We start from the raw sequence: 24,699 nt of genomic DNA, 5'->3' as shown, positions 1-24,699 counted from the left end.
TGCTGTGCATCTGTCTCCCTGCCAAGCCTTGCATGCCTCTTGCTAGATAAGGCATGTGTTTTCCAAAATAGCGAGGGCTAGGATTGGAGTGGGAAACAAGTGGTCTTCGACTGTATGGTCTGTCCCTGTCCATCAAGCTCTTAACCCTATCCCCAGGTATCATGGTGATCCCATCCTCTCAGGTTAACATGATACTTTAATGCAGTAAAGCCTTTGCTTGTAATACTTCGATTTAATAACAACATATGATGCCAGACCACGAAGCAGCCTTCAAGGCCATCTCTTTATTTTTACTTCTCCTATATGAATAAACTGTATAAAATGTTAAAAACCATATAGAGCATTCCTTAACTAAAAAATTAAGATGGCTTGAATACTTTATCCTTGAGTTGCTGTTCTGGAAAGAATTGCTGTGGGTTCAATACAGTACAGAGATTTGCCCACCCATTCTAAAGAGGCACCGAGTAACTTGTTTTCACTTAATTAATTCATTTCAGTTCAGAAGACACTTACGTTTCACTCGAAGGTGAGCACCAGATTTGGCATTTGCTGCTTGGAAATCTACTCCGCCAGCTTGATCTAAGCGTACATTGTACAGTGTAAGGAAGTGCTTTTTGCCTTCCTCCTTGATTTCACATTCCTACAAAGAGAGAAGTGAAAAAAATTTTTCAGTATCTTTTTTGTGCTCCTCACCACAAGAGCCCCTACTTCTCCTCATACCATGCATGTTATCTCCTCCTCCAGTCACAACACTTAGGCTCAGTGCCACCTGCAACTTATAACTGATAAACTTTCATTCATAAGCCTTTACTTTCAAAGCCTTCTTTCAAGATCTTTTATTTCAAAGTACATTTTAAAATTTATTAATGAAAAAACCCAGTATTTTTATTATAGTGAGCCTTACTGAAAACAGACAGTTATTTCACTTAGTTTCTGCAGGCACCTTTTTCTCCTTCACACCCTATCTCCCCTCAAATTGTTGAGACACACATAAGAAACATTCTGAAGTATTTGCTTACAGCTGATTCAGTCAGGGGTTCTCCTTTTAGCTTCCAATTTCCATGGACACCTTCCTCAGAGATTTCAATGTCAAAACGGGCAGTCTCTGTCTCAATCACCTCCACACTGTATAGTGGACGTATAATCTCAATATCCCGGTCTGACAGGGAAAAAAAAAAAAAAAAAATTATTGATTCCCTCAATCTCTAACAGACCCCAAAATATCTCGACTACAGAAGAGCCCAGTAAAATAACCATACCTTCAATATTGAGTTTAGCAGATGTTTGATCAGTACCACAGTCACAAGTGTACTGTCCAATGTCTTTCTTCAAAGCTTTCTTGAGGATAAGGATTCTCTTTTTGCCATCAGCCTTAATAACAACATTCTTTGAGGGAGTAATTGGTTTGCCATCCTTCATCCATTTCACTGGTGCATCTGCTTTACTGATTTCACATTGTAAGATTACTTCATCTTTCTCTACAGCAGTGTAATCCTGCAGCTTCCCGGTGAAGTAAGGGTCTCCCTCTGCAAGCAAAAGTTAAGATATGTTTCAATCTGAAGTTTTAGCCTTTGAGAAAGGACAATTAGTTTTTACCATTAAATACATTTCTTGTTTATGCCCTGCAAGAAGCATTAAATATAGTCCTTATAAATATTACAAAGTTCTGTTGCAAAAAGAGAAAGTAACAAATATCTAAGAAAAAAATCAGTGTATTACTAATATTACTGACAACACTGGTTTGGTGCTCTAGGAGTTTCAGAGCACCATTTAAGTATCTAATAGTTAATTTTGCAACAGTTGCATGAAATTTTAAATTATCTTAACTATCCTTGTGAATGGGGAAATGAAGAACTAAAGAAGACAAACAAATTGTAAAATTGTCAAAAATCACAACGTAGATTTAGGCCAAACCAAAAAACCCCACCAAAGCAAACCAAAACCAACCCCAAGGCTTTCTGATCACTGTTTTTCATTAATAAGACTCTTCTGGTAATATACAACATGTAAATTCTTTTGGGTATCCTTACCAAGAACAGTGAGTTTAGCTTCTGAGGACTTGCCCATAGCTTCCACTCTAATCTGAGAAGTATCATCAATAGTAAGATCTTTGATTGTGAGTGTATGGAATTTGCCATCGTCTGTCATTGAAACCACTTTGCTGGTATGTAATCGTTGGTCATTCTTGAACCAGACAACAGGGATATTTTCATGAGAGAGTTCCACAGTGAACACTGCAGTTTCTCGCTCCTTTTTGGTTACATCCTTGAGAGGAGTAATGAATTTGAGGCGGATACCTGTAACAAAAACGATTTCATTAATAATAACGTTATCAGTAAAAACTATTCAATGACTGTGGTGCAACTCTTTCCTAGAAAGGCAGTCAGACAAACCTTCAATAATTAGCTTGGCACTTGTTGTCTTATCCTCAGCTTCAAACATATATTTAGCTTCATCCTCAAATGCAACAGATTTAATAATCAGAGAATGCTTTGTTCCATCTGAAATAACTTCAAATCTTTCATCAGAAGTGATCTCTTGTGTTCCTTTCAACCAGCGGAAAGTCTTGGGTTCTCTGGACACCTCACATTCAAACTTGGCTTCATCCTTCTCGAAGACCTTCACATCACTCAGTGGAGTGATAAAGATGAGAGGCAATTCTGAAATCAAAGAAGAGCACGTTCAGTTCAGTGACAGGTTCATATAGACCTTTCTGCTGCTAGATTTGCTCTAATTCCCTGAGATACACATGGAAATGTTGGCAAAGTGCAGACTGTACCTTTCACTTTCAGATTAGCAGCACTTTTAGCGTTAGCAGCTTGGAAAGACACTTCTCCAGTCATATCAAGTTTGCAGTTATGAAGGACAAGAGCATGTTTCTTCCCGTCTTCAATGATTTCACAGTCCTGGTGATAAAAAGACACACACCCCACCTCAAATATGAATAATATTCTAAGACGCTACTCAGAAAACATTATTATTAAATATGTTTTTTCTAGTGTAAATTATGGACTAAAAATACAGAAGTCTTACAGGCGAAGGTGTTAGGGTTTCTCCCTTTAGCTTCCATATAGGATGGACATCAGGCTCAGAAATTTCAATTTCAAAACGTGCTGTTTCACCTACGAATACTTCCACTCCATACAGTGGGCGTTCCACTTTAATTAAGCGAGCTAAAATAAGAATACCCAAAAGTTAGTTCACATCTGTTTACTCATTCTATTCCACAGAAATGTAGTACTGGAAAGCATTCCAACTCTCTCCCTATCCCTTTAGGGCATTCAAGCTTAACACTGATAAATGTTTATCTAACCTCTTTTTAAAAAGCTGCAAATTTGGGCAGTCTACAAACCCCTTTTATAATATGTCTGAAAGTTTAGTTATTTTTGGTAAGAATATTTTTCCTCATAATTAACCCAGATATCTGCTACAGTGAATTAAATTAACTGCCTTTTTTCTAACTATAAATGGACATAGAGAATAATTGATCATCACTGTCTTTACAAGAGGCATTTGTATATTTTGACATATTGCCCCTTGTACATACTCATAATAATTTTAAATCTAGATACTTCAGCTATTCATCATAACAGCATGTTTTCTCAAGGTACAGACTTTGGTGGTGTACTCTAGAGAGTGTCTACCTGTCTACACTGTTATACAAAGGTTTCAGTACTCTCCCTTAGCCAAGGCATGACAACTTACGCTCAACGCTGACATTAGCACTTGTCTTGTCAGTTCCACAGTCACACTCATAAACACCCTTGTCACTCTCTGCAGCCTTCTTGATCTTCAGGATACGGCGCAAGCCATCTGTTTTTATGGAAATTCTGTTGGAAGCTACTAATTCTTCACCATCTTTGTACCATTTTACTGGCACATCTTTGCTAAGTTCACACTCCAGAATAATATCATCTTTCTCCACAGCACTGTAGTCTTGTAATTTCACAGTGAAATATGGATCGGCCTCTGCAAAAAGCATAGTGGATATGAAATGATAAATTAGTAATACAAATCTACTAAAACATCAATATTTTGTCACTTTCTACTTATTAAAAAGGTTTCTACATATTATATAGCATATTTTAAATTATTTATGTAATTACCTAGGACTTTGAGGTTTGCTTGTGTGTTCAAATCCTTGACTACGGCCTTTATTTCAGAGATATCATCAAGTGTTACTTCTCTCATTTCTAGTCTATGAACTTTGCCTTCTGAAGTCATAAAAACCGTTCTGCTTGTGTGCAGTCTCTTGTCATTTTTGTACCATTTCACTGGCATGTCTTCATGAGAAACCTCAAACTGGAAGTGAGCTGTTTCCCCTTCTTTCACTGTTTGATCCTGAAGAGGTGAGATGAACTTCAACCTCACACCTGTAATGTAGACACATAAATACCATCAGAAAAAGGCTAAGGTGGTTCCAAAAGATACATTCATTTGTTATTGTTTTGTTCATAAGAAGATACTTGCCTTCCACAAACAGTCTTGCTGTGCTCTTCTTGCCATCAACTTCAGCAGTGTATTCTCCCTCATCATCAAACTGAGAATCATTGATTATAAGAATATGCTTCTTTCCATCTGCAATGATGTCAAATTTGTCTCCAATCTTGATTATATCAGTGCCCTTAGACCATATAACATTGGCTTCTCTGGTAAGGACACATTCGAACCTTGCTTGGCGCCTCTCAGGGACAGTAACATCTTTTAGGGGCACAGCAAAGTCCAGTTCAATTTCTGGAAGCAAAACAGAACACGTAATTTGTAACATGCTCCATGTGAACTCTGTTTAAGTTGATATCATACTCCGTGATGCGTTGTACCTTTCACTGTCAGGATAGCTGCAGTAACTGCATTAAGTGCCTGGAAAAGGACTTCACCAGCTTGCTCTAACTTGACTTTATGCAAGGTTAGGAAACGCTTTCCTCCTTCAGCTTTGATTTCACATGTCTGGAGAGATGACAGACTTTGGTAAATACAATGCCAATGCCTTACTACTAGGTATTTTTAATAATAATAATAATAATAACAACAACAACCACGATAACAATAACAACAATAATATTTTTATTACTTAAAATAATTTTTATTTAAAATATTATTTTAATAATAATAAATGAAGGTATTCTATAAACAATTTATACACAGTAAAAAGTCAGCTAGAAAGATTGGGATTGTTTTTCAAGGAAAGTTAACACTTTTACTCAATAATAAAAAAAATATTGAGTACATTGCTTCAGTGTTCCACACTTCTTTTAAATGCCAGCATCATTCCTAGCAATGTATGCAGGATATTTCTATTATTGTCTGAATAATGCGCTATAATCCTTTGAGAAAATGAAGCCCTTCAAAACTTAGCTTTTATAGCATATAATTCTTACTCAGAGAATCAGTTTTTTTAAACACCATAATGCTTAGCCTTTCTATGTCCTGGACTGAGTAGCAATGACAGACCTGCAAAGATCTTACCATAAAGACTCAAGGGAACCTGTTCACAGTGTTTACATTTAAATAAACTGTGTTGTAAAATTTAAGGATGCTTACAGGTGAGGGTCTCAGGATTTCTCCTTTCAGCTTCCATTCACCAGGAATATCATCCTCAGATATTTCTGTATCAAAGTTTGCTGTTTCTTTCTCATAAACTGTAACATCCTCTAATGGCTTCAGAAGTTCAACCTCACGGTCTAGAATGAACAAAGGAACATGTGTAACTAGGTCAAGTTTTGATAGAGCTTTATAATAATTCAGGTTACTTTTTTGTTCGTTTGTTTAGAGGTTTTTGAACATTGTCTTATGAGCTGATTAAATATAATACAAATAAAAGCTTCCTTACCACCAAGGGTCAGTTTAGCTGGGTATCTGCGACCTTCAACCTCCACTGAATATTCCCCAATATCATCAGGGCCAGCATTCTTGATTTTCAGGAAAATTTTTTAAACCATTTAAAGTTTTGTGTATCCTTGACAATATCACAGGTGAAAGTAGCTGTCCCTTTTGGTTTCACATGCTGGTCTCTTATGGGTTTTACTAACCAGTCTCTTATCACTTCTGCATGACAAAAAGTTACATAAAAATACAGCTTAGCAGACTTTTACAAGTAGATGGGCCATAAATAGAAGAAATAGAACTACTAGATGTTGTTTTACAACAAGTTTTAATAGCTGCAAAAGTCATGTCTGTCCATTTATATTGTAATACTGTGGGAAAAAAAGCTCTCCTAATTTTAAAACAGCCCAAATATCCTACAGAGAAAGGAGAACATGATTTTGATTGCTTACCTACTACCTTAACACAAGATGAGCATGACAGCTCAGTGTCTTCCACGGTAACACTGTAAGTGCCAGCATCAGCATCATCTGAATCAATGATCGTGAGGGAATGTGACAAACCAATAATGCCCAGAGCAAATTTCCCAGGCTTGTCTTTGATGATCTTCCCATCCTTCCTCCAGATCACATTTCTTTCTTTGTTAAGCTCACATGTCAAGTACAGTGGCTGACTTTTAACCACAGTGACTTCTTCTTCAAGAGTTTTCACAAACCGCACTGGGAGTGCTGTGGGAAACACAACATTTTGATTTGTCTCTTATGTACAGAAGGTGTGATGCAGAAACGCCTTACATATTAAATCAGTAAGTGTAGTGATTGATGGAAACAAAAGGGTGCATCTACCAAACACTGTAAATTCACAAAGTACCAATACTTCTAGATTGGGGGGTAGCTAGCTTTTAAATTATTGATAAATTTGAAATGGGGAATACCTTCAACAATGAGTTTGGCTGTAGAGGTCTTCTCTTTGTTTCCCAGTCGCAATACACAAGTATATTCACCAGCATCTGACAGCTGGACATCAATAATATGCAGCTTCCTATCTTTGCCATCAGCAATAAACTTGTGTTTTGGGCTCTCTCGGATGTTACTTCCATCTTTCATCCAGCTGGTAATTGCAGTAGATGGTGAAATAAGGACTTCAAAGATTGCGGAAGACCCAACAGATTCAGCTTCTGTTAGCACTATATCTTTCATCTCCTTGACAAACTTCAGTGGTACAGCCTTGAGTTGGTAAGTGAATGGAGGCTCTTCAGGAGGTTTTTCACCACCACTGCCTGGCCTGAGTTTCCTTCTTTCTGCATCTGCTGGTGAAGGTGTCTTCTTGGCTGTAATTCACATTCAGAAATTAATAAACTAATCCTGATTTATTGCTTTTTCTTACAGGTATTTACTTGTAGAATATCCTACCTTTGACTGGACTGATACCCTTCGGAGTTTCTTCTTTTGGTGTCTTGGCCTCTGAGGAAGAACAGCAATATTATTAGGAATGTAGTTAAACAAACATACATACTAAAATTAAGACAAACAGTTATTTTAAAAATCAGATTTTCTCTTCATTTAACTATATACACATACAAAGGGAGAAAGCTATAAACATATGTATATATTTATACAATTTATACTGTCTATATCTCAATGGTAAGTTCATTATCTTGAAGCATGGGAAAGACACATATTCAGCAGTGGGTCTGAAAGGCAGCTTAGGAGCTCCTAGTTTCTCAATTTACTGTCCTGCTCATAATTTTGCAAAATTCTGCCATTTTTCCTGACACTCTACTCACAATTAGGCCCTTGATCAATACCCATCTGTCAATCAAAATAGTTTAAGTACCTATTACAAATTATATGGTGGGTTTTTTTAGAAAAAGCACACACTTCTGCTAATGAAGACAACAAAATTAGAAGTTGTATAAATTAAATACACATTTCAGGACAATGTGATATTCTCACAAGTGAGGGATATTCTGATAGTTGTCCAACTTGTGATGAACATCTCAGACTTCTGAAAATATTTCCCATGCTATGCTGCTTTTCATCATAATTTAGTGGAAGGAAATATAAAAGATACTTTTAGCTGGAGAATTATATGAATGAAATGCAGGACAGATTTTATTGCAGTGGATGGAAAAATGAATACTAGAAAAAATCTATGAGGTTTTTTGAGAAGATAATGGTACACAACATGATTTATGCAGTCTAATAGAAGTGTAAGACTAAGACAATGAACATTGATCACACAGATGTATGTACAGATAGGTAAGACAAACACGTCAAGAGCGGCTGAATGCCAATACAGCCAGCTGACAGACTAGATGGAAATGTGAACGGTGTTAAAGAATGAAAACAAATATCACAATGGCAAATAGTATTCTTCTGAAGCAAATAGTACAAGCACGTCGTGGAAGAATTTGGCAGCGGTCTTCCTCACCTCGCTTTGCATGAGACTTTGCAGGAACATCCAGAACTTCCCGTGATTCTCCAGGTGCATCCAAATTCCTGTTCTCACTCAAAAGTCTACTGGCCTGCTCAATTGTGTGAGCAGGTTCTGATTTCCAGTATTCTTTTTCTCCTTCTGCTTTCTTGGGAGTTATTATCTTACCTATGTTTGAGGAGTAAGCAACTTCTCCATTTGCAGGGATTCCTTTACTTGATGGTATTTTGTCTGAAAGCTTTCCCTTCTCCTTTTTCATGGGAACAGATGTGCTTTTTCCAATGGCATGTTTAGCTGATGTTTTTTCATCTGACGTACCTTCTGTCACTGGAAGTTCTTTTCCAGAAAGCTTCACTTCTTCCACAGTCAAAGATTTTTTTTCTTCAGCTTTATTTTTGCTGCTTTTGAGAGCTGGAGTTTCCTTATGTTCATCCTGAATGGTATGGGCTTCTTGAGATTGTTTTTTATCTTGAATCCCTGGTGGCTGAATAGGAACTTTCTTTACTGACTCAGATCTGTCAACTATTTCATCTTTGACTCCCTTTTCGTGTTCTCCTATGGAAACTTCACCTTCCGTTCCTTCTCCTGTAATCACTGTATCAAATTCTTCTTTTTCCACAAGCAGCTTTTCAGGGGCATTTGACTGTCTCATTTTGTCTTTTTTTAAGAGAGTGCTGAAGGTAGTTTTCTCTTCCTTCTCTGGTATAATTTTCTTGCCTTTTTTCTTATCACCTGGGAGTGCGTTCTTAGTCAACAACTGTCCTGAGCCCTCCTCATAATGAACTTCTCCGTTCTCTGCAGAATATTTTTCTCTTGCTTTCCTTTCCACTACTTCTGGCTTAAGAACAGACGGTTTAAAGATTATGTAAGCTTTTTTGCTGGGAACCTCCTCATCTTCAGTGGGATGTTCTAGCTCAACATCTTTTCCCAGTGCTGGTTCAGTCTCCTCAGACAGGTCTAAGGAATGTAGTTCTGCTGATGTAAAGTCCAGATTCTCATCTTTCTCACCAACTTGAATAATTTCCATTTTCTTTTCATCTTTATTAAGAATCTTATCTATAGGAATTTCAGCTACTGTAGTACCAGATTTCGTCATCCATTGAGTTTTATTTTGTATACCGTGCTCCTTCAGGGATTCTTCAGGAGGAACTTCAGATTTCTCTAGAGTAATACCTCCTCTCTCTTCTTGACTTCTAAGCAGAGGAGTTTCAGCTACTCCTGCCTCTGTGATAACCTTTACAAATGAAGTTTTATCCTTAATGGGGAAGTCTTCAGGTGGCAAACTGATTTTTGATTTTCTCTCTTTTCCTAGAAGTCTTTTCTTGTCCCTGGGCTCATATGGCTCTCTGGGTAAATGTTTAGTTGACTCAATTTCTTCTTCTTTTTCATGCACAGGAATCTTTCCTTTGTGAGGAACACTAAACTTGTTAGAGACTTTCTCTACAGTGCCTTCCCTATGAACAACCAATTTAATTTCATCCCCCTTATCTTCTCCAGAGTCTCTTTCTGCATGTTCAGATGCTATAGAAATAATTTTCAGTTCCTGGTGTGGTGGTTCATCCTTTGCATAAATAATATGATCTAGTGCAACTTCTATTTTGTCACCTGTAAGGGTAGTCTGTCTTGAAACTGTAGGTGTCATTTCTGACTCCTTTTCTTCAGGACCCAGGATAAAATATTTAAGAGCCACTTTCTCTGGCTCATCTACCTCTGGCTTCAGTACTCCATCAGCTGTTTCCAGTGAGATTTTGAACTCAAGTGGCTCTACTGTCTGAATGTCCAGAACGGTGTCCTTAGGACTTTCTGTCTCTTTTACATGCAAGCGTTTCTCAACCAAAATCTTCTTTAACACAATTGACTCGGGCTTTTCTTCTTCCACTGGGGGCATTTTACCTCTATGCTTTAGTACAGATGGTGCATCAGGCTTTTCTGCAGCTACAAAGGTTTCACAGGTAATTTAGAGAGTTAAAATCCATAAGAATAAGCATCAGGAACAATATTAAGACAAAATTTCCAGCTATACCTGAAATAAAATGAACATAGAACACTTTTTCTCCACACAACAGAAAACTTACAACACAGTCACAAAACAAAAGAAAGATAAGAAGAGCACACACAAACAGTACAGAAGACCTAAGTAAACCACTGTTATTGAGCATTGTCCCACTATTTTTGCCAATTTAAATCCAATCCAGGTTAAAAGTAGCAGAAAATGACGGCTTTCTAAGGCCTATCTGGCCATCTATTTAAAATGGGTTAGTTGTGCCACTGCAGGCCTGGCTACATCACCAAATCAATGGCCAAGAGACATTCATGATTACACTTCTCAAGTACCCAAGATTTGAGCTCTACTGTAACTTGAGGCCCTTTGAACGATGGGCGAGCAGCATGTAAATCAGCTCTACTGATGGACCTCAGGCTCAGAGTGCTTCAGAGAAATTGGACTCTTCACAGCTCGTTTTTTTCACAGCAGGGTATGATCTAGGGTTCTGAGTGTATCAAATGAAAGTAACAGTACTCTAGTTCTTCAACACCACTGCCACTTTTCCTCAGGACTTCCATAACAAATTAAAAGCAGGAAACCAAACAACACAAGAATTGTTTAGAAACATGTGTAAAGTTTCTTTTGCTATACAGAAAATACAAGATGCAGTTCAAAAGACATACATCAGGACATAAACAACATCAAGGAATCAAGACAATGCACAAATTTCATAGCAGGACAATAAAAAAAGACACACATATCACCATCCACAAACAGGAGCACAGATTCATCTCTATGGTATATCAGAGACACTTGCTTTTTAGATTAGGTGACAGCACCTAGAATAACAATATCCTTGAATAGGACCTCAAATCTTCCTGTAATGAATGAGTTATGTGACTGTACAGCTCTTCATTCTCTTCACCCTGAAGGTATTTAGGTATCTCAGAGAGAAGAACTGTATAAAGAGCATAGAATAAACATAAATACCTGCTTTCTTTCCAACCACTGGGACTGTCACTGGAGTAGTAACAGCGGGTGCTGGTTCTGCTACTGGTTTTGGAGATTTTAGAACTGTAAAAAAAAAAAAAGTCCTCATATATTTGTTTTAATAAATTTTGTTTTATGTATGATGTTCTTTAAAGTGTTCTGTAGATTGCATGAAAGTTCCAGTCTTAATAATATTAAAGACATTTGTTCAATGCCCTTTTAGACTGAAATCTGAATGGAAAATATTAGATGCACAAGAAAGGCTGCACAGGTATTCATGGCTAAACAATTCTTACCTACTGCAGGTTTAGGTTCAAGCCCAGGAGCTGGGATAGCTGCTTGCTTAGGTTCTGGTATTTCAAACACAACAATTACAAATAGGTTAATTTACTTGTTTTGTAATCCCATTGAACATTAAAGTCAGAAGCAACAATACACAGAGAGTTAATCAAAAGAATATATTGGTTTATAGTTTATTTAGCCAGAAAGCAAGAAATTAACTTGAGATGAACTCTTGTAAAGCAAGATACATTTGAAAAAAGATTAAACCTTCAAGCACTGAAGAATTAAAGACAGCACGAAATCCAGAAGAATGCAAAGTCGTTAATCATGAGACAATAACCATGGACATACTGGACGATAGGTTAATATAGCATGATATTCAGCAATGAATATAATTTAGTTGCCGCAATAAGGAAAAAGAGCACCACACGTCTGTACCTTTTGGTGGTTCAGGCACATGTTTCTCCTCTTTTTTAATGACAGGTATCTCAATTTTCTTCTTAGGAACTTCTGGGACTTTAAAATAATATTTTTATTTCATAAGATATATTGAAACACCTTGAATTCCCAAATACAATTATCTCAAATGCATTTAAATGTTTTCATTCTTTTTAGAGATAAACAGTTTCAGGTTGTTCACAAGGTTTAGGAATTTGTATTCTTAAGAGTGAGATTGGAATAAATTAGAAACACTATATGGACAAAAGGACAAATATTTGCAAATTAACTAAAAGAATGCTTGGATTAACTGTTTTGCTGTATTTATATTTTTATCAGTATTATAAAATATTTATAAAGTTGTCTTCTATACACAGTGAAGATTGAGACACAACCGCAAAATGCAGAAACCAGACATAGATGTGGATGTTGAATTTGGCTGTGCTTTCAGCAAAGCTTTAATCTAAACAATTAGGTTAATGCAAGCCATCTTTTAAAATCCCACTTTCATTCCTGAATTTCAGAGAATACTATTTAAAAGTGGTGGTTGTTTTTGTTTTTTTTTAAAATCATAATCTACCATATAAATTTCAATGTAATCTAGTACCTTCAGGTTTCTTAATTTTTTCTACTGGTGTAGGTACTGGTTTAACTTCTGGTTTAGGTTCTTTTTCTGGTTTAGGTTCTTCCTCTTCTGATTTCTTTTTAAGAACTTTAAAAGAAAAGGAATTTCAGTTTTTAAAGCACAAGTAAACAAAAGAATGAGATGATGAACAAGACAAAAGATTAAAAAGGTATCAACAATCATGAAGAAATAGGAACATAAAATATATAGTTCAATATAAATGGAAGATTTTGTGTAACCATTCAAAATACTATTCTGAAAGCCTTTTAAAACTCAAAGTCAGCTAGGGCAAAAAGATGCTTTTATTAAGAGCAGTCCAGCTAAGAGGAAAGACGTCAATGTTAACTGTCTATGATAGAATAAAATTCCTTATAATACCATATTTTTCATATTTAAATGATGACTTACTATACATAATTATGCATTAATAACTGGTTACAGATCATTTTCAGGGACAAAATACAGGATTATGGATTAAAATCCTACTGACTTCAATGAGAGAACAAGACTGAATCTTCAAGTGCTGTATTTGGAGAGCTCAAATTTATACAATGTTTTTAATTTCACTTATTTTTGTCCTGTCAAGTATCAGTGTTGAATATCTTACGAGACTGTAATCTGAAAAACTGAATATCTACATTTCATTATGTTGTCTGAAATTCAAAGATTGGCTGCAAGGTACATGGGCATGAATATCCCACTGTGGTATTTCAAAGAAAATTGGAATCGGTTCTTCCTTTTTCTAAGCAATAATTGAGCACGAAGTGATTCAGAAGGCTCCAGACTTTGCAAGAAAGGGGACTGATGTCCAGTAGTAGGACGGGGTTCTGCAATCTTTTTCTAAGAAAACGATAAAAGTGTACAGGTGCTACATATGTGACTTTAATAACATTTACACTGTCACTAGAAAATATTTAGGGGTCTAGAAGCTGAAGACAGTGGAAAACTGTCAACCCCAGTATAGGCTTTACAGAGATTAAAAAACCAAAATAGTTATAGGGAATGAGATTTTCAGTGTTCTGCTCTACTTCCGTCACAGATCCTTTAGATCTGACAGATTTTCAGGATATCCCCACTTCATCCCTGCAACTATAAAGGCTTTGCTCAAGAAACAGACATAGGTAGTACTTTGTTCGTGTAATTTTCCATACCACACACATAAAACCATGTTGCTTAGGGGAATATAGTGAACAATGTCAATGTGCTGGGTTTTTAAAAACAGAGCCAAGTTACTATACCTCTTTTCAAAACCACTTCTTCTTTTGGTGAAGGAGTAACTTCGGGAATTACTCTGCGAGGTTTCTTTACAAGTCCAGGCACTTAAAAGAATATTATTCCAGATTTTATTATGGGTTCATAACAGAGTAAGAGCTGACCAACAACTAACCATTCCAAACACATAAATCAATTGTTGGTCCACTACTGAATATTAAAAGCAAAGGTAAAACTGCTGAGATTGAAATCAATAGTAATACTTTTTTCTATATTAGTTGTGTATAGTTGTCTTCTAGGTTTATGCAGAAGAGGAAATTTTCATACAAATGAACAAAAGAGAAGCATGATTTGACAAAACTATAAAGGTTATGTATTCAAAGAGAGTTATTACAGTAATATTTTTATCTCCTTTACCTCTTTCATTGCAGGCTTATGTTACATATCTATTCATCTGAACTGTCTATCTATGATGTTCATAAGGATCCTGTTAGTTTAATTTCTAAACTTAGAACAGCATTAAAAAGAGATGTTCACTGCTTAGCTGCTTAGTTTGTCTTAAGCTCCAGTACATGTGAAAAAGATAAGGGAGTACTTGTAACGTGGCTTGCTCAGTTAATCATTCATCTCCACCTCTGAAAAGTGTCCACTCACAAAATAAATTACATTTCAGACAAATAATAAACTAAGTATGTTTGAACAATGCTTATATATTTGAACAGTGCATTATTTTTTATTTCTCCCTAAGCAGAGAACAAAAGTGAGCATCTACACAAGTGGCATAACTCATGAAAACTCTCTCTCTTCTGTGATTCTGTCTCTTACATCTCATGAATTGCATGATGGGAGATTAAAGTGGACATAAATACAACATGAAAATATACATCCAAGACTAGAGTCCACTGTTGAGCATAATCTAACACAGACAGCTTTTTGATATTTCTGAGCAAATTAAAGAAGAAGAGGATACAGAGAACTAAAATTTTGGGCTCATGAGAGGCTTAACTTAAGTAAGATTCCTAAATTAGCTAGGTACCTTTAGCAGGTGGGGGTTCCAGTTTTGGAGGCTCACCAGGTTTTGCAGTCACAACTTTCTTCCTTGATTCAGGAGCTTTAAAGAAAGTTATTTGAATTTTACCATACACATCATTAGATCCGAAAAAGAAAAGAACTTTCTAAAAAATCCAAACAACTGATTAATAATATTGACATAATAGAAAGACAAGAGCTACAAAGCTAAGATTCTTTCTGATTAACTGTTTAGAAGTCAGATGATCTGTAAGAAGCACAGTTGATCTGGAACCCATGTTCATATAGTAACACCAGCAAATTATTGCTGGGGATTCTTTTCATTTGTAAGAACATGTTAAAGAGAGAAGAATTATGTTAAGGATAGAAGAAGGTGTTAACTTGGTTAAGATTTTTTAAAATAAATTGATTTTTCTATAATTATTGAAAAGAATCCATGTAAACTGAATTGGCATAAAACTGGCAAAAAATCATAAGGGCCTGAGCATTAGGAAGGCGCACCATTAGAACAACAGTAAATTAGACAAGAAAAAAAAAAGATCCAAAGGGATATGTTTAAAAGCATGCTTTTCAAGACTCATCAGTATTATTTAAAAGGCTTATATGTTTGAGTTCCCACTGTTAATTGTGGCTTCAGATGATTATACCTTTAAGTAGTTCTTTTGCCATTTTAATATCTTCAATTGGTGGAGGTGGTGGTGGTGGTTTTCGCTTCTCAGGGATCTTCTTTCCAGGTTCCGGCACTTTAAATAACATTAGGTAGATTTATTATAAATTTACTACCACAGAAGTTATATGAAGAGTAATATACAAATGTAAAGAAGGTAATTTTCCATTTCCAATTAAGGCAGTGAAAAAATCTCATTGAATTAAATGGGAGTATGGAAGAGGCTTAGGCTATTATTTTGTAGCATGCACACAATACAAATATCAAAGTTGACTTAAAAAAGCATGTTAAGAACAGGAGAGCAAAGGTGGGAAACCAAATGATCGGAAGACTCTTGTTGACAAGAAACAAAGTGAATGTATTTAAAATAATCTGTACATTGTACTTAGAATTAAGATATCAGAACTCGTTTCCAAAACATAACAGAGGAAGAATTACACAGAGATCTACAACATACAGGTACATGTGTGAAAAACGACACAGCAAGAGAAAAACTGCACAGTAGTGAAGGAAAGGTGTCTGGCAGCCTCTAGGTAGGTACTTGGTATACCTTCAACTGGTAAAGCTTCTTCTACTTCTGCAACTGGAATTTCTTCTGCTTCTTCAGGCTCAATCTCCTTTATGATTTCATATTCTTTAAAGAATATTGACAACTGGTGTAAGTTCCCAATGATAAGATTGTTTCACATGAACAGTTATGTAGACATGACTAAAAAGAAATCTACTCCAATAGACACAGACAAATACACATTAGGATAAGTAATCACTCAGCATCTGTCACCTTTGCAGTTAATGCATGCTTTTGAAAAACTACTCTTTATGTAAGAATGAACCAGGGTTGTGTGAAGGATAGTATTTTTTATGTGTACAATATAAACTAAACATTACATTTGTGTATGAGTCATTGTAACTGGAAAGAATAAATTCTTCAATGTTCTGAATTCATTTAAGATTATAACAGCCATATAAATACTAGGTTTAAAGAGACTCAATTTTAGTGGGGATTGATTATTATTTTAAAAAGATACACATTTGTTAGGAATATCCTGTGTAGGAGCATATGCCCCTTGAAAATTTTTAATTTTGAAAGCGGTATTTTACTTCCAAATATGAAAATATAATGGTAGATACATGAAACATAGATGGTATAATCTAAAATACGAAATGAATAATTTACAAACATTACAAAGGGAAAAAAAAATGGACAACATCTATTTTAAAGCTTATGTTTGGAAAAACAGGACAAGGAATTGTCCTTACAGTAACAGCTATGATGGCATATACCTTCACTTGGTAGTGGTTCAGGTATTTTAGGAACAGCAGCAGGTACTTCCTCCTCTAAGACAGGTTTCTTGGGCACCTCAGGCACTTCAAAAAATATTAGTTCCTTTTATTTCCATGTATATAAATGTACATACGAAACATAAAGAAGACAAAGACACCTCGCACACAGCAAATCACAGCGAGTAACAGTGGCCATAACTTTGAAAGACAGTTTGTGCTCCAAAGAGTGTTTCCCAAGGTAGTCTACATACAACTGACACATTTAATAGACTCAGTTAAGAACAAAGAGAAGAGAGAATAGAAAACATTTCTTCTCAGGAGATGCCTCCTGGCAATATATACCTTTGGTTGGAGAAGGCTCTGGTTTTTTAAATTCTGGCTTTTTAGGCGTTGTAAGAGGCACTTTCTCTTCTGGGACAGTTCTCTCTGGCACTTCAGGTGCTTAAAGATATTAGTAAATTTTCATTTTAGTGAACATTAAGATACATATATACACGCAATAGTGAAAAGTGCAATGACTAAAAAGAGTAAAGCATTCAAAACATGAAGAATAAAAATTCAAGTGACAGATTATTCACTCAGATACCCAAGTACTTCATACATCAGTGAAACAAGGGAAAAAGTATTCAGAGAATAGAGAAAATGAGAGGGTGAGTCACTGATGTATGTACCTTTGACTAAAGGAACTTTATGTTTTTTAAGGACAGGCACAGGCTCTGGTTTCTCGGGCACAGGCTCTGGTTTCTTGGGCACAGCCACAGGCTTCTTGATCACAGTCACAGGCTTCTTGGGTACAGCCACAGGCTTCTTGGGCACAGCCACAGGCTTTGGGGGAATGACCACTGGCACCTCCTCTTCTGGCTCTTCCTCCTTGGCCACCTCAGGCACTTTAAAGATATTAGTTCCTTTTACTTGACTGAACTAAAGGTCAGGCACATACAGACACAACACGACCAAATGCTGGTCTCACCCCTCCCCACAGAACGCAGAGGGGCAAAGAGCACTCAGTACTGCAGCAACCCCGAGGGCATGGCAGACTCTTTCAGAACACCACCGTATACCTTCAGCTGGAGGAGCTTCTGGCTCTCCAGGCTCAGCAATTGGTGCCACTTCTTCTGGGGCTTCCTCCTCCTCTTCCTCTTCCAAGACCTCTGCCTCAGGCATCTCAGGCACTTCAAAGACATTAGCGCATTTCGTTTTACATTGGTGGAAGCATGTGCCAAGTAGGAACAAAACCCAGGGCAACACAGACAGAACATCAAACCAGCCAGCTTGAAACCTCACACTCCCGTGCGGCACCAATTTACCCAGCATGCACAACCTTGAGAGTCTCCATTTGGAAACAGAGACAGGCCAAGAGAGGGTGGGACAACACTTAAGAGAAGAAGATTAAGTATCTTCTTTGTTAAACTATCCATGACAACAGGTACCTCTGGGTGTGGGAAGCTCTGGCGCTTTGGCAACGGCCACAGGTACTTTTTCCTCACGAGTAGCCTTCCTGGGCACCTCAGGTGCTTCAAAGATATTAGTAACAGTCAGTTTTATACATTACACAGGAAGACGAACAATGAAACGTGAACTAGAGATGCGCTCGTGAAAGAAACCAAACTGGTCTCGCGGCATATACCCATCTCTCTGTGTCACTCATATACACACAAAGCCGGAGACGTGGACACAGGTGCGGACACAGGCACAGAATGGTGATGCTGAGTAGGTTCTGTGAGAAAATCATCAGCTATGTTTAGGTACCGCTCAAGGGTGAGGTGTGAATACCCCGCTCTGTACTCAGCAGCCTTCCCTCCCTGGGAGGAGAGAGTGTCATTCTCAGCCCTACTGGGATGTGACTTTCTCCTGGGTGCAACCTCAGCCCATAATCTTATCTGTTGCCATTCCTCATGAAGCTGCCACTGTTTTGCATTCAGCAGCATGGGCAGTGACAGAGTAAGAAACCCAGTATTTCTCCTTTGTCCCTATTATTGTCCTTCTCCATTTCCATTCTTTGTTTATGCTTTTCTTTTTATTGCCTTATTTTCTTATCCTATCTAGCTCTCTTGCCTCAATTTTCATTTCACTGTGGCAACTTCCAAAGCCAGAAGTTCAAGAGATTTTATAGCCATTCCTTCATTATAAGTCCTAAAATTATCAGCATTTTCTTTAAATGCTTCATATGCTGTCACCACTTCTTACTGCTCTCGTGTCTTTTGGAGTAAAATCTGTTTTTTCATTTTAAAAGATTCACGTCTATCATACACACAATAACTGAGACTGTCAAAAGAGTCATGGAGATGTTCAGGATGTCAATTTAAGGGTACAAAATTGGGCAGTGATCTGAAAAACTTGTGATCAAATTTTAAAATAGAACATTTTACTATCTGCTGTTTCAGAATATGAAACCAAACCAGTAAATTAAAAATATCATTTGGGTTGTCTATTCAAAATACTAGATAATTGAATTCTTAACTGATACACAGCACAGCAACGTAGAAATTTCAGGTGGTGACAAATGGACAGGATAACAGACATCGTAAGCAACATGTAAGACAGTAAGAGACAGTCTCGTTCAGACTGATGCACAGGGCAACAGGTACCTTGAACTGGTGCAGGTTCTGGCTTTTTTGGCACAGTTACAGGTACAGGCTCTTCCAGAACACCTTTCTTGGGCAGCTTGGGCACTTCAAAGATATTAGTGTGTTTTAGTTTTGTGGGCACTACAGATGTACATGAAACAGTAAGACAGTGAATAATACACACACGCAGCCTTCTTTGAGGAAGTGCTGTGGCTACATTCAGTCATCAGTTATGCTTTGCTTCACCTAACATGTGGAATGACCAGGGTGTCAAATACATCACACAGGAGATGGGAATTCTCTGTTTAGTTTCTGTTTCTGAGTCGAGGTGGAAATGTAGAAAACATATGCCGTCTTTGTAGCAGCTGATCAGAGACTTATTTACGGAATCCTACCAAATTTCACTATCAGTCATGTATTATTCATGACTACTTTGTCATTGTAACATTTTTCATAGGAAAGTAACATTTGATTTATCATTACCACTTTTTTTCTATCAATTATTTCCATTCTTTACACTTCCTTAATTTTCAGTTTTCCACAATTCCTGTCTTTTAGATTCTATTGTTTAGAGAAATATATACTTCTTCTCCTCTGTACTGTATTACGTTAATGACCCTTTCATGAACTAATAAGATCATCAGCAGACATATCCAGTCTTTTGCTAGCGAATCTACCTCATGTATACTGGCATTAACTTAGTTTTAAAGAAGTAGAGAACTAATGCTGCTGCTGTCATCCAGCAACAGTCTGTTAGAAAATTCAGGGATGCAACATTATGTTCTTTAATCTGAAGACTTGCTTGCAGGCTCTTCTTCAGAACAACTTGTTGTTCTGTTTAAACTAAGCATTCAGTAAACATTATTTCTTAAACTTTACAAAAAGTTCAGAAAGTTGCAGATATTTTTCAAGGAATTGAATCTATTTTTTTTGTCCTGTTATGACACTCCACATAGCACTTTGTATTTGTTGTGCACCTATCTCCAATATGTCATCACCAGAAAAATTAGTTCAATTTAAGTCCAGAAGAGCATTATGTTTCTTTCTAATGATGATACCATTAATGATGACATGTACCTTTCTCTGGTGGTAGTTCTGGTTTTTTGGGTACAGCAACAGGCGTTTTTTCTTGCAGGACAGCTTTCTTGGGCACCTTAAGCACTTTAAAGATATTACTTCCTCTTAGTTTGACAGTTAAAAGAATACAAAAGATCATAACACTTATGATGATATCAAAGAGTTTAGATATTTCTAACACTGTAACATTGCTTCAGTGACTGGTTGGTTAGTCACATATGCAAAGATGGGCACAGAAGAGGTTAGGGGTAGAGAACAGATAACAAATCTTACAAAAAAGAAGGTATAAGCACTGAAAATGTTAATCAGTACACTAAAAAAAAAAGCAAGTCCCCCCAGAAGATGTACCTTTAGCTTGTGGAACTTCTGGTTTCTTAGGCACAGCCACAGGTTTCTTGGGTACAGCCACAGGCTTTGGGGGAACGACCACTGGCACCTCTTCTGGCTCTTCCTCCTCGGCCACCTCAGGCACTTTAAAGATATTAGTTCCTTTTACTTGACTGAACTAAAGGTCAGCAAACAGCCAAATGACAAGCAGAAAAGCAGGAAAGTAAACCCTTGACAGAGTACCAGGGAGCCTTCAGACAACCACTCTTCCTTCAGGTGGGCTACTTGCAGCAAAGATCCAAAGTATGGGCTTATGAGAAAGCGCTTGCTGAAAATTCCCACCCTCTCCTGCAGGCATGTACAGGCACATACAGACACAACACGACCAAATGCTGGTCTCACCCCGCCCCACAGAACGCAGAGGGGCAAAGAGCACTCAGTACTGCAGCAACCCCGAGGGCATGGCAGACTCTTTCAGAACACCACCGTATACCTTCAGCTGGAGGAGCTTCTGGCTCTCCAGGCTCAGCAATTGGTGCCACTTCTTCTGGGGCTTCCTCCTCCTCTTCCTCTTCCAAGACCTCTGCCTCAGGCATCTCAGGCACTTCAAAGACATTAGCGCATTTCGTTTTACATTGGTGGAAGCATGTGCCAAGTAGGAACAAAACCCAGGGCAACACAGACAGAACATCAAACCAGCCAGCTTGAAACCTCACACTCCCGTGCGGCACCAATTTACCCAGCATGCACAACCTTGAGAGTCTCCATTTGGAAACAGAGACAGGCCAAGAGAGGGTGGGACAACACTTAAGAGAAGAAGATTAAGTATCTTCTTTGTTAAACTATCCATGACAACAGGTACCTCTGGGTGTGGGAAGCTCTGGCGCTTTGGCAACGGCCACAGGTACTTTTTCCTCACGAGTAGCCTTCCTGGGCACCTCAGGTGCTTCAAAGATATTAGTAACAGTCAGTTTTATACATTACACAGGAAGACGAACAATGAAACGTGAACTAGAGATGCGCTCGTGAAAGAAACCAAACTGGTCTCGCGGCATATACCCGTCTCTCTGTGTCACTCATATACACACAAAGCTGGAGACGTGGACACAGGCACGGACACAGGCACAGAATGGTGATGCTGAGTAGGTTCTGTGAGAAAATTATCAGCTATGTTTAGGTACCGCTCAAGGGTGAGGTGTGAATTGGGATACCCCGCTCTGTACTCAGCAGCCTTCCCTCCCTGGGAGGAGAGAGTGTCATTCTCAGCCCTACTGGGATGGGACTTTCTCCTGGGTGCAACCTCAGCCCATAATCTTATCTGTTGCCATTCCTCATGAAGCTGCCACTGTTTTGCATTCAGCAGTGACAGTATGAGGAACAGAAATCCCATCATCATTACTGTTTCTCTCCTCTATTTCTGTCTGTTTTTTCAACTCTTTCACAGTGTAAGTATGTGGGGGATTTTAACTTAGTGGGGTCTCAGGGCTTCTATAATCCCGTATTTTGAAATTGCATTTGGCAAGGGTAAAAGGGCTACCTGTAAAGTGAGCAATTTTCCTTGCTATCCTTCTTCACATGACACAGAATTGTTCTGCACAAATACAAAATATCTGGCTTTCTTGTATCTAACAACTATGTGCAATTCAACTGTAGATTTGGAGAACCCACTTTCCTGGGGCCCCATGAACTTATGGTGAGAAAAAAGTTACATCTTTGTATGACTACAGCGATATGTTTTTCTCATAGGAAATTTGACAATGGAATGAAGACCATCCTCATCTACCCTGCGTTTGAATAGGCAGTGCATTTACTAATGATTTTGGAGTATCTGTAATTTGTGATCTAGGCCCAGATCACATATGTCCAAGTCTTAAAATAGTACTGTCCTATCTAGGTATGTCCCTCTTTTTACTTTGGGACTTCTTTTCCCATAGAAATTTCAGTTCCTTCACAGTCCATTGAGCCTGCCTTTCCTCTTTATTCTCTCTGAAGTGATCAGACTTTCTGGGGTTTTTGTTTGTCTGTTTTTTTAATATTGCTGTCTCATAACTGTGTCTGGTTGTTACTACCGTACAGCAGGACAGGGTTGCCAGTTGGTAGTGGTTAAAGAGAAATACTTTGGCTAAATCCCCCATTTGTATTACTTGACATTCTTGGCAAAATGATAAAGACAGAAGTTTACATTAAAAATCTGAAGTAGAAAGCTTTATCCCAGGTATCTTTTCAGTTTTGATGTATGGAATTTAAGATTCTGAACACATATGAAGGAGTTTGGATGAGTCCCTTATGTTCCCTATCTGTCATTCTAATGATAAAATTTGTACACAGCACAGCACATGGAAAAAAAGGTGGTGACAAATGGACAGGATAACAGACATCGTAAGCAACATGTAAGACAGTAAGAGACAGTCTCGTTCAGACTGATGCACAGGGCAACAGGTACCTTGAACTGGTGCAGGTTCTGGCTTTTTTGGCACAGTTACAGGTACAGGCTCTTCCAGAACACCTTTCTTGGGCAGCTTGGGCACTTCAAAGATATTAGTGTGTTTTAGTTTTGTGGGCACTACAGATGTACATGAAACAGTAAGACAGTGAATAATACACACACGCAGCCTTCTTTGAGGAAGTGCTGTGGCTACATTCAGTCATCAGTTATGCTTTGCTTCACCTAACATGTGGAATGACCAGGGTGTCAAATACATCACACAGGAGATGGGAATTCTCTGTTTAGTTTCTGTTTCTGAGTCGAGGTGGAAATGTAGAAAACATATGCCGTCTTTGTAGCAGCTGATCAGAGACTTATTTACGGAATCCTACCAAATTTCACTATCAGTCATGTATCATTCATCTCTGTGTGTTCTGTGCTGTTTTTTGCAGTCACTGACATCTTTTTAATTGTCACCTGGATATTATCACTGTTTTTATCCTTCAAGGTGACTTCACCTGTCTTTTTCTGTCTTTCTATGTTTCCTCTTTTTTTGCTTCATACATTCCCTCCTGTAACACCTCCGACTTCTATTCTCATCACTAGATGCTGCTTTGAACTGTTTCCTGTTACATTCATTTAAATTATTTAAATGTTTTAAATATCATCACTGTGAGGTCATACTTCACTCGAGGAATGTCATTATAGTTCAGATGGAGAGAATCGGGTGGCAGAGGGAATGTTTACTTCTCTGGCCTGTGCTTGGGACTTTCGAAAGGAAATTAAATGATGTACCACTGCATCTTTGGTGTGTACAGTTTTAGAGTATCTTAAGTAATTTTTTAGTATTTCAATTATAACGTCTCTTATCCCGATTAATCTGAGGCAATAGATGCCTCTTATAAGGCTCGGTGAATACGATGTTCACAGGAACTTTACAACTATTCATACAATGTAAAAACTTCGCGAATCACAGAGTGAACAATGTTGACATACGACCAAAATAAAAACAAATTATAATTAACAGTTTAAAGAAAAGATTCTGCTGCCTGATGCCACCCATGGCAACAGAGGCACATAGAGGTATTTGCAATGATTTTGCTCTATGTACAGAAACTGCTACTCTCTGCCGAAACCTTCAGTTTCTGCTTATTTTGTCCTTTCTTATAGAATCATAGACTCATTTAGGTTGGAAAAGACCTTTAAGATCATAGAGTCCAACCATAAACCTAACACTGCCAAGTCCCACTAAACCATGTACTAAACCATCCCTACTAATAATGTGAACAACAGTTTATGTATTAATTCTCTTGTTAGCATCCATAAGGTTTTGGCATTTATTGGTAGAGAGGAGTTCATTGTACCTGCTTGACTTATGGTTATAGCCTAAGAAATCAAATCTTACTGCTTGAACTTTTTGAATATGCCAAAAAAACAGTAAACCAAGAGTTTGGATGGTTTTAGTTGAGGAAATATATGATGTCCCTGCACAGCGATTGATATTTGGTACATCTCTCTCACATTTTAAGTATC

The 24,699-nt window shown here is 37.6% G+C and overlaps 1 protein-coding gene across 1 annotated transcript in view; it reads right to left on the bottom strand.

Moving 5' to 3' along the window:
- TTN (titin) overlaps positions 1-24,699 on the bottom strand; it is a 237,954-nt gene that overhangs the window by 92,047 nt on the left and 121,208 nt on the right. Inside the window, 21 exon segments of the mRNA XM_035901431.1 lie at positions 514-640; positions 1,020-1,159; positions 1,260-1,526; positions 2,031-2,297; positions 2,394-2,660; positions 2,780-2,906; positions 3,034-3,173; positions 3,706-3,969; positions 4,107-4,373; positions 4,471-4,734; positions 4,821-4,947; positions 5,542-5,681; positions 5,831-5,929; positions 5,932-6,045; positions 6,276-6,551; positions 6,758-7,153; positions 7,236-7,286; positions 11,234-11,317; positions 11,530-11,583; positions 11,954-12,031; positions 12,561-12,665. Of these exon segments, the coding sequence (XP_035757324.1) occupies positions 514-640; positions 1,020-1,159; positions 1,260-1,526; positions 2,031-2,297; positions 2,394-2,660; positions 2,780-2,906; positions 3,034-3,173; positions 3,706-3,969; positions 4,107-4,373; positions 4,471-4,734; positions 4,821-4,947; positions 5,542-5,681; positions 5,831-5,929; positions 5,932-6,045; positions 6,276-6,551; positions 6,758-7,153; positions 7,236-7,286; positions 11,234-11,317; positions 11,530-11,583; positions 11,954-12,031; positions 12,561-12,665 (3,654 nt within the window).

Source organism: Egretta garzetta, unplaced genomic scaffold (genome assembly GCF_000687185.1).
Source record: "Egretta garzetta isolate BGI_Z169 unplaced genomic scaffold, ASM68718v1 scaffold539, whole genome shotgun sequence".
NCBI lineage: Eukaryota > Metazoa > Chordata > Aves > Pelecaniformes > Ardeidae > Egretta > Egretta garzetta.
The sequence above is the reverse complement of the archived record's forward strand: the minus strand, read 5'-3'. Positions and strand labels throughout refer to the sequence as shown.